At 29.2% G+C, this 11071-nt stretch overlaps 1 protein-coding gene across 1 annotated transcript; it reads right to left on the bottom strand.

The window, feature by feature from the left end:
* Positions 1–825: 825 nt before the first annotated feature.
* On the bottom strand, positions 826–9845 carry LOC145583079 (CASP-like protein Ni6). The gene is made up of 3 exons (XM_081640206.1): positions 9451–9845; positions 3764–3890; positions 826–1289 (listed from the first exon to the last, which is right to left on the bottom strand). Exons 1-3 carry the CDS (start codon positions 9678–9680, stop codon positions 1065–1067), a joined length of 582 nt encoding a protein of 193 aa, XP_081496332.1. The 5' UTR covers positions 9681–9845; the 3' UTR covers positions 826–1064.
* Positions 9846–11071: the final 1226 nt, after the last annotated feature.

Here is an 11071-nt window from a genome sequence, read left to right as displayed (position 1 = left end):
AAGATAATTGCTCGCCAACCTAAGAACGGGCAATTAGCAGTGAAAAGCGTACGTGAAAGCATGGTACTGCTAAAAACAAGCCTAAACTGTGCAGAAATGAAATTAAAAAATTTTGTGTTATAATTTTGAGCTTCAAAATTTATTTTTTTTCTAAGTAATTTTATAACACCGGAAGGTTAAGTTGATAATACATGAGTACATATATTTCTTTTATTATCAGAGCAAAATATTTTAAGTAAAGGTTTAATTTCACGATCAATCTTCAAAGTTCAAGCCTCATATTTTGTAATGTTGATATGTATGTGTGTTTGTGTATCCTGATTGTATGATGGGAATTATAGCTTCAAATGCACATAACTTCTTTGTTTCTCGCTCAAATTGGGCGTATGACTTATCGTTAGAAAGCTCTTTTACTCTACTCCCATTTCTTATTTGAATTACCTAGCAATTCTTTGTAACATACAAGATATAGCTTTTTGAAGTTGAGTAATATGTTTTGATCAAGTGCAAGTCTGTCATTCTTTCACTAATGTTCTTATGTTTCAATATCCAACCATCACATGCAATTTCAAGAAACCACGATCACTATTATACATCTAAGCCACATTACGAAATGAGATTTTGTTCTAAATATTCGTTTGGAGCCCTAAAAAAAGTCACCAGTCGGATGTTATCATACAGACGCTCTAGCATCAAAAACCCTTTCGATTTGTTTCCTTAGTTTTAGGAAGGTAGCTAATACAAATGAGTTGGATATAAATACTATAATTTGTATAATTTAACAATAGGACCTTATAAAGAAACTAACAAATTGTGCAAATTGAATTGATTTACCAAAGAACACTGTATAAATATATTCAATCACTACACTGAACAATATACATATATACAGAGAAATATAAGAAAACGTACCACACGAGTTACGCCCAAAAAGGACATAATATGCACTAGATACACCCCTAAACACCAACACCAAATCGAAAATCTTTTATAGCACAAAGGCACAGATTAAACTAGCGTCCGTACATATGGATAACACATGAAGTTATGACTAAAAAGAACATTCATTCCGGGATGCGACGGTAAAGAGAATAGCCATTAACGACGACAAGGAGCATGAGCGCCACGGCAGCAAACAATGAAACAAAAATCGAGCCTCCAATGTGGCGGCAAAATTTGCCATAGAGGTTGCATATTTTCATCCATTGTACATGGGTGTTTCCCTTTAGACCAATGTATCCAACTCCACCAGCTGCACCTGTTGCTGCAGCTACTATTCCTAGTATCAACTGCAAGTCATAAAATGTTGTTAAATGTCATTATTTTGCGTCAATTTTTTAATTAATTTCTCTGGTATGCAATCAAAAATATATTAATTGCAACATTCTTCATTGACTAATTAATCTAACAGTCAAAATAATGTATCTCTTACCTCATTAAAAGTTTTATGCCAATGATATCCCTTAAAAATCTATTTACATATATACCCCTATTTATACATGTAAATCACATGTACGACATTTTTTTTCCTTTTGTTTTTATCATACCAGCTTTATGGCTTTTTTTTTTTTTTTTTTACCCTTCACTTTTAAAAAAGATTGAGATAACTCTTATCAATAGTGTTTGAACAGTTATACCCCTTAAAACTAAAATTGTAACATAAAACCAAATTAAAAAAGGTTCCAGAACATGGCTAGCTATGTGCTCGCACATTAACCACCCTAATTTATTTTAAAGTAGATAATGTATCTCAAAATTATCCTAGTTATGAAATTGTATTACGTAAAATGTCATTATTCAGGGTCTGTTCACATTTATTGAACTGAGCTAAACTAAAGTGAACTGAAATGATTAGAGCTGAACTGAACTGAACTGATTAGAGCTTAAATGAATATTTTATGAGAGAAGTAATTAGGAGCTGAACTGAATTGAACTGATTGGAGATAAACTGAAAAGAAATTAAGCTGAAGTGAACAGGCCCTTAGTGCCAATTATTTAATTAAATTCTGTTGTATACAATCAAATCAAAGATCAATATATTAATTAATTTGCAATATTCTTCATTGACAAATCTAACAGTCAAAATGATGTATTTACTTAAAAATAGAGAACGTATTTCAAAATTATCTTGAAATTGTATTACGTAAAATACTATGAGATTCTATTATGAAAAAGAATATACATTATTATGTACAGATTTTGTCCTAGCTTAGATCGCTACATTATTCTGCATTATTTGTTTCTTGCCCACTAGGGCTGCAAACGATGCAGGCCGAGCCGAGTTTTAGTCTGTTCGAGCTAAGCTCGATAAGAATTTATTCGTGTTCGAACTATCTCCGGAACGAGCTTTTAAAAGTCTTGTATGAGCTCGGCTCGTTAAAAAATAGGTTTGTTCGAGCTTTGTTCACAAACGTACTCGTTTGCATTTTGAGTTTGAACCAGTCTAAAATCAGACTTGATTAAACAAACGAGTCTTAATCTATATCTATACTTTATATATTAAAAAGCATTCCTAAAACAGAATATGTTCCACGTGTCACATTTATTAAGTTCGACATGTTAGCAATATGCCTCAAAACCAAGAAGTCTTAAGTTAAGAGTCTTACCATCTTAGCCATTCATTATTTGTGTTTTTTATATCCAACAAAATTATAATTAACTTAGATAAGTTAATTTGTGTCTTATTATACTATTTGTTTCCATTATGTAATGATTGAGTTTGACAACTAAAAAATATTTATAGCAAGACTTAAACTCGAAACCAACAAGTCTTACTCTCTAAACAGTTGAATTTGATTAGCAAATTAAATAAGTACAAACTAGCAACCCGGGACATCGCCTGGGCCACACACTAGTTTATCATTAAAAATATGGTTTCTTTCAAAATGTTAACACATCCATTTAATTTTATATACTTCCTCCGTTTTTATTTTATTGCACCATTAGGACTTTTACACTATTCACTTAATCTTCTTTGACCATCATTTGTGATTTATACATTAGGAAAAATATAGTCATGTGGGATCTAGTTAGATTCGTATTAAACTCCACTTTTCAAATATCAAATTTTTATAATTTTTACAAAAGTATAATTGAAGATATTAATAGTTAAAGTAATGCATTAGCAAGCGTGAAATCCCTTATGGTGCAATAAAAAAAGAACGGAGGAAGTAAGATATTTATATTCTTTCTATAGAAAAAAGTAATGAGGGAGTTTTTCATGCCTTTACATGATGAAATAATTAGTATTTTTTACAAATATGTATGAATAAAAGATATATAAATTTTCCAAGTATTAATTGGGTATGAAAAAACTTATTTATGGACTTAGACGAGCTGTTCATGAACATTATAGAGTTGAACATGATGTTCGAGCTTTGTTCATCTAATTGATGAGCTTAAGATTTTTGTTTAAGTTTGTTCGTTAGCTTAACAAACGAGTTTTGATCAACCTTTGACAGGGCTTGTTCGCGAGTAGTTCACAAACAAATCGGCTCATTTACACCACTATGGCCAGAGCAATATGTTTCTTGGCCACATCATTACCCTAGCTTATACGAACTAGCTTAGATCACTAAATTGAAATACATTTTTATTTTTATTTTTTATTCTGCATTATTTGTTTCTTGGCCACAGCAATATGTACTATGTAGTTACCAAAGAATTTGTACGAATTAGCTTAGATCACTATATCGAAATGTGTTATGCACCGAAACATTAAATTGAAAAATTATATTCCAAGAATGAAAAGATTAAAGTATACCACATCATGAACGAGCAAAATCCAGAACAACTTAGGAGGGACAATGGACTTCCTGAAGAAGGACAACGATGCAATTGCTGTGATGATACTGTACAGACCAGCAACCGATAATGCTACCACAAAATATCTGTAAACATACTAATTGTTAGAAGTTAGAACTTTTTAATGAATACTCCTTTCGTGTTTTAATAAGTGTTACACTTTGACTGACATATAGTTTTAGGCAATATAATTGATTTAAATAAAATAAGAGGTAAGTTAGATAATTGGAGCATTAAAAAATTGTAAAAGAAAAATAGCACAGTTAATAGTTATTAAAAAAGTAATAAGAGGAAAAAATAAACTATTTTTTAAACATCCGTTCAACTTAAAACCGCTAACGACATTAGCGATTCTTGTATGAAAACCGCTAATGCCATTAGTTAGTGGTTTTAATTTAAAGATGCCAATGACATTAGGCGCTTTTCCAAACTAAATTACTACCTTCGATTTTTATTAATTGTAACTTTGGAATATTTTATATCTCACAAATAATACCCTAAAGTTACAACTAATAAAAATCGAAAGTAGTATAAAAAAAGACCCTCTATAATCAATTCTAAGTGGACAATATTTTACAAATTTGTTTTATATGGGAATTAATTTTTATTTTAACAATAATATTGGAAATCGTTCTCTTTTTTAATTTGTCATATACTGGGTACTTTTTTTTTAAACTCATGTACTCCATACTTTGTTTTACATGTACTATACTTTTTCGGTTTTGTCTTAAAAACAGTACAGTCTATATTGAGAAGTAATAAAACTCATTTCATTGAAATATTTATTCTAAAAATCTAAATGCCAATATCTTCTATAAACAACAGTAGAATTACAAGTATATCATTGATTTTTATTGTAAAATTTCACTTCTAAGGTACAACTATTTTTTTTTTTTTTTTTTTTTTTGCAAATATTTTTAATTATTTGTAATGTTATGATGAGCATGAAAACATGGTGATGTTTCACGTGAGAACATAACTCATGATTAATGACGAGTCGAACAACTGGACAAAGCTTAAATAACAATAACTGCCAACTTTATTAATGTCTCCTCTATCTTCAATAATCTTATTACAAAAACGTCAATTATTGCAAAACCGTTAAATGCTGAAACACTGGCCTAATTATAGCTTATCTTTCTTTAAACAATTTTGTATCTTTATGTTTGATTAGCTAGCTCGACAAGGCCATTTACATGCTCTTGGAACTTTGTTTAGCAATGTAATCTTTTCTTATAAGGCGGCGGGAAAATCATTTAGTATTAGAAAATTTCCAAATTACAGTCAAAAATTTGTTTCTAATGGTGTTTAGAATTTTCAACACTAGCTAGCTATCCAAAAAAAGGCAAGCTGATAATGTGGAGACAAGAATGATGAGTAAAACAACAAAAGGATTGAGTTTTGTTTTCTTTGTAAAACCTACTTCCTCCGTGTTTTAATAAGTGTTATAGAAAAATAATTTATTTAATTATATTTTGATCAAAAACGTATGTCAAGACATGATTTTGACCATTAATTTATTTAATTATATGTTTGTAAAATTATAGAAAAATTGATATTATAAAATTATACATTAGAATCAGGGCCAGCTAAGGCCCTGTGCATTCTGGTCCTCAACACAGGGCCCCGGATTTGAGGGCCTCATAAGTATGGAGCTCAATTACCAAAGGATAAGAAAATATCATGCGTATTTAACTATTTTTTTATTCTGCCAGTATTGTATTAACTATCCTAGGAATCCGTGCACAGAGTTTGATTACTTTTTCGTCTTTCCAATTCATATACCCCGTAATCTAATATATATAAATAAAGTAGGTATTTTTCGGGAGCATTTGGCGCGCCACATAAAAAAAGGTATTATTTTGTCCAATGAAAAATTAGATTAATAATATATTTTAGAATTAAAAATTTTACTCGCCACCTAAGCAAAAGTGACGAATAAGATTTAAGAATTTTAACACATAGGTAAAAACAACGAATAGAGAATAATTAAAATTTAAATTATTTTTAAAAACCAATAGTTATCTTCTCTAAAAAAAAAAAAAAAAAAAAAAAAAAGTAATAATTATCTTTTTTTACATATAAGGATGCAAATTTTTTATCGCAAATTTCTTTAATCTCTCCCTAGAAAATATTGTAAAAGTTTGATTCTAATAATATACTCATCGAGACGAATAAAACTAAATCTCATATGACTAATTTTCCATAATATTTTATAGTTAAACGATTATAAATGAGACTAACATTTTAAACATAACGAGTATATTAAATAAACGCATAGGCAAAAGACTTATTTTGATCAATAAAATAACGAGATTTGTCATTTCTTTTTTTGAATTAAAAATTGAAATTGTCACATAAGCAAAATTAATGAATAAGGTTTGAGATTTTAAATTCAAGCGTCACATAAATACATAAAACAACAAAAGATAACTTTAGTGTTAAAAAATTATCTTATGATATGAGGAATTTTATCCATATATATAATGAATGATCTTCATAAATATACACAATTTTAAATTAAATAAAATGATTACTAGAACCGTGCATCGCACGGGCTTACATCTAGTAATTCTAAAAGTAATAACTATGTAACCTTTTGAATTCCATTCAACTTTTTTTTTTTATTTATCATACCATTTTTTTTAGGAAATTTTATCATACCATAGTATACTGTATTTTCTTGTTAAAACCATTTTTATAAATTATTAGCAACGACGAAGATTTTTTTTTTTCTTATTCCTTTAATAAATTGGGAAATTATTCCGTGTACCCCTGAGGTTTTGAAAAATGCACCGTGTACCCTTGAAAACTTTCAAATGCATCATGTACCCTTGAGGTTTGTAAAAAATTGCACCACATGCTCTGATCATCTTACAAATGCATATATCATTCACTTATCCAACTAAAATTATGCCCACACACTGACTTATTTTTAGTTTTTATATTTATGGAGTAAAACCACCTAAAAGCATAAATTACATTCAAAATTTGAACTCCATCGATCATTCTAAATCCTAAACTTTAAGGTGTTAGAATTTGATTTATCAATTAAGTTTGCTTGATAATTAAATGCTTTAGCATCATACTAGCATTACACTGTAACAATTTAATAGAATTTGATACTTATAGCCTATAGGGGGTCTCAATTTAACAAAATTATCATTTGTTATATGAGTCTAGAGGTACTTGGTGTAAATTCTTACAAACCTCAGGAGTATACGGTGCATTTGAAAGTTTCAGGGGTATATGGTGCATTTTTTAAAACCTTAAAGATACACGGAATAATTTCCCTAATAAATTTTACTTCTTTTAAGAATCCTTGAATTACCATCAACCGAAGAGATTCTCAATCATCTGTTTTAGAGGGAATAAAAAATCTGCTTTATATTATCATACATATCATTCTTGATTCATTATACGATTTATACCTATTCTACAATTCTCCAATAATTTTTTTTATTAACCTTCTGCTTTTGGATTGCTGGGAAAAGGAAAGCCACCCTAAGTCCACTATACATACGAAAATTCAGATTGCATTTTATGTCAATCTTTTCAAGGTTAAGATTAATTGCAGGGCATTATCATGTTATTTGAGTTTCTATTTTTTTTTTTTTAAAAAAAAAAAACAGATAAAGTTATTTAAGTTATTAATTAGAGCTTAATTTGGTAAGACAAGTGTGTAATTTTAAAATTTAGGGCCTCATCTAGAAGAATAGAAAAAGGCCTCCAAAATGTTTAAGACGGCCCTGATTATAACGAATGTATTATATAACAACATTTGTTTTTTTTATATATTAGTAAACTAATCAAGTCAAAATCATTATGTGAATAGTGAAAAAAGTCAAAGTCTAACATTTATTAAAACACGGAAGGAGTATAAAACATGCATTATTATTATTATTATTTAATGTAATAGATAGTCATTGAAGAGCTAGAAATAGGAAAAATAAAAAAATTAAGATTGAAAAATGAAAAAAAAAAAAAAACAATGTTAATTGATTTGTGCATCACTATATAATGCATTCTTGTTTGACGTTATCAACTTGCTTTTATAGGACTTTGACTTTGTGATTTGACCTTATCATGTTATTATTAACTTAAATATGAACGAAAAACGAACTTGTATTTTTATTGGGTGAGGTGGGATGATGATTGTAGGCAACCTTGAGTAGGTGCATTGACAAGAAAAACTCTTTTTTTTTTTCCTAAGATAAAGAACCCTACTGAGCTAACACCTCGGTCTCTCACAGGTAAAGATAGTCCAACTCTACAAATCAACGCCTTAAAATAGAGGGAGGAGGTAATGAAATTCCCCTGCTCCCAAGCTTATGACCTCGAAATCACAAAGTGAGTCCCAAACTAACTCCACCAAGTTTTGCATGGTATGAAGAAAAAAAAAAAAAAAAACCTATTTTGTTGGGTGAAATAATAAGTGACATAAATAAATATAATTGTACAAAAGACGAACTATTATTACAATAACTTTAACTACTACCTCTGTTTCTTACTACTGGTCTTTATAATAAAAAAAAATTATTTGTCTCACAGATAACACCCCTTTAATGCAAATAATAAGAATGAAAATAGTATACATACTTCAATTCAATTCGTATAAACTACTGATATAAAGAAAATGTTACAACAACTTTATTTAACTATATACTGCATCTAACAAGTATTTCATGTGTCATGCCTTACACCCCCAACTATGGACTACCTCCATTTCAATTTATTTGCAATGATGTGACACTTACTAAATATCTAGGTGAATTTGTTTGCGAGTAATAAATTATGGGAGAAAAGGATAGTTGCATATGAGACTCCATTTTTAAATACTTGCTCCACTTTCCTTTTTCAGCCGTTTTTAAATACTTGTTCTATTTCTTTATTTGAAAAGCTTTTACAATATTTAATTAATTTATCTCACCTAGTGATCTACCATGGTCATATTTTATTAATTTCATATTCTCTCTCCTCCAATTTTCTCCACTACTTTTACTTTTTATAATTTTTTATTCTTTCACATACCCTATTACCTTCATGTTTTATTATTTTCTTCAATTTCTCCTAAAACTCCGTGCATAGAAAAATAGAACAAGTATTTAAAAATGGAGAGAGTAACAAACTAAGTGGAAAATAAAAACATTTGTTGTAAATAATTTGTAGTATCCAGTCATATTAAATGTTGCAAAATAAATGGAAACGGGGTTTCAAAAATAAAATAAAAATTGAAATGAAGGTAGTAATTTATTTGTAAAGCTGAGCGCACCTGCTTAAATTTGTGTCCAAGCCATATTGGCTTTTGTCCTTGAGGTCAACTTCGTCTTTTTATATTTTCTGATCTATGAATCTACTATAGTGAATATTTGGTTTTTTTTCTTCATTAATTGTGACTTGTGAGGTCGTTGTTAGATATCACCGTACAAAACTAGTTTACCAATCCTATAAACGGTGATTATTTCACAAAAAAGACAAGGATAGAATGATAGATTAAAAAGTAATGAGAGCAACTAGTATATGATAGCACTAAACGAGTATACCCATGCATGGCATGGTGTTTCCAAACACTAAGTGCAAACATATACTAAGAAAATTTAACAAACTTTAAACTCCATAAAAATATTTTGAGCTTCAAGAGCTTACATGAAGGCAGGAGAATGCTCAAATTTCGCCGGAGCGCGGACAGGGCCACGAGGTGTAAGAACAGTCGCCGTTTGTTTACTAGTGACCATCACTACAACCGCCACAATTGACGCAGCCAACAACAAAATCCTTAGAATTACATCAATTCCACGACATTTTTTATCCGTTGTAGTCGCCACTGCTGTCGGAGGAGCTTCGGGTTGTGGCACTGTTCGCTTTTCTGTCTCCATCTATATATGTATGACACTATCTATTGGTATGGCTAGTTTTAGTGGTTTATTTGGTGAACTGTAAGGGTAATTATTGTACGAATATATAGAGAAAGGATGATGGATAGAGTGAGGAAGTTGAGAAAATGATGGGTGTGGAAAAATATTTCTTATTAGAATGGATTAAGTTTAATAATATTTTGGTAAGAATTGTCCACACGTTAAGTAAACTGAAATCAAGGTTTGGTTTGAAAATTCTAATTTTGTTTCTAATTGTTTATATGTAGATTCAACTACTATATCGTTTGGTTGTATGAACACTAAGTTGCTTAGAATTGTGGATGTTTTGACTTGGAATTTCTTATGGATAAGTTTGGGATAAGGTTTATTTTCACTAGCTATACTCTATAAAATTAACATCTCTTTATTTGTTCATATAAGTTGATTGCATTGATGCAATAGAGCGTGAAAGTCAAGTTAGCGCGACACATAAGATAATACACCCTTTATATTTTAAGAGTACTAGTTCAAAACTCATGCTATGTACAATTTTACAATAGTATTTCATCATTCATTTATTAAAAACAGTACAAAATGAAATTATTGTAAGTTAAAAAAATTAAAAAAAAAAAAAAGGGGTACAACAAACATTGTGATATACCATAAGATTAATCTCAATGTCTATTTTTTATAGTATAATCAGTGAGACATGGAAATAGTAACAATATTATAGTATTCGTAATATGAAAGCATATTCTTGTTCATAATTAAAAGGTACTCACTACTCATAACAAAAAAAAAAATATTAATAAAATAATAATAATACTTTATGATAATATCCTAAGTAGTATTTTATAATATTACGTAACATTTCTTATTCGTTACCACTATATTTTTTAATTTTATTAAAATTATTATTGTTGGGCATCATTCCCTAAATATACGGACAAAATTTCTCCCCGAGAAATAGTAACAAACTTCTTTTAATAACAAAAAAAAAAGTAATTATTTTTTTGATGGGAAAATCTTTTATGAGGTAATGACATACACGTGTACTTAAGGGATGGATAATTACGGAGAATACTTTAGTATATAAGAATAGATAACTCAAATTCTAGCTCGCAAATTATTGAGAAATTCCTAATTTATATTATGTTCACAAAATTTATATTATGTTTTTTGGTTCCCTCTAGAATTTTCCCTTGGGAGGGTTTTTTTAACCCCCATTGCTAGATTTTTTTTGCTTTTTTGAAGATTTTCCTTCACTCTTCTCCTTTTTTCTCTTTCTTTTCCATCTCTTTTCTTCTGATCTCAATTGTAAATTTTTGTAGGGGTTTCCACCAGTGTTTTTACCGGTGATAAGCCCCAAAAAAACTTTTTATTTTCTTTCAATAAATGGATCCCATCTTTAT

This window comes from Chenopodium album, chromosome 15 (genome assembly GCF_948465745.1).
Source record: "Chenopodium album chromosome 15, dcCheAlbu1.1, whole genome shotgun sequence".
Lineage (NCBI taxonomy): Eukaryota > Viridiplantae > Streptophyta > Magnoliopsida > Caryophyllales > Amaranthaceae > Chenopodium > Chenopodium album.
The sequence above is the reverse complement of the archived record's forward strand: the minus strand, read 5'-3'. Positions and strand labels throughout refer to the sequence as shown.

Bases quoted from the DNA above. Each gene is read 5' to 3' on its own strand.
- LOC145583079 (XM_081640206.1), bottom strand. From the start codon at position 9,680: ATGGAGACAGAAAAGCGAACAGTGCCACAACCCGAAGCTCCTCCGACA. The intron at 3,891-9,450 runs GTAAGCTCTTGA...GTATGTTTACAG, and splicing joins GAGCATTCTCCTGCCTTCAT to ATATTTTGTGGTAGCATTAT. The intron at 1,290-3,763 runs GTATACTTTAAT...TATGACTTGCAG, and splicing joins TTTTGCTCGTTCATGATGTG to TTGATACTAGGAATAGTAGC.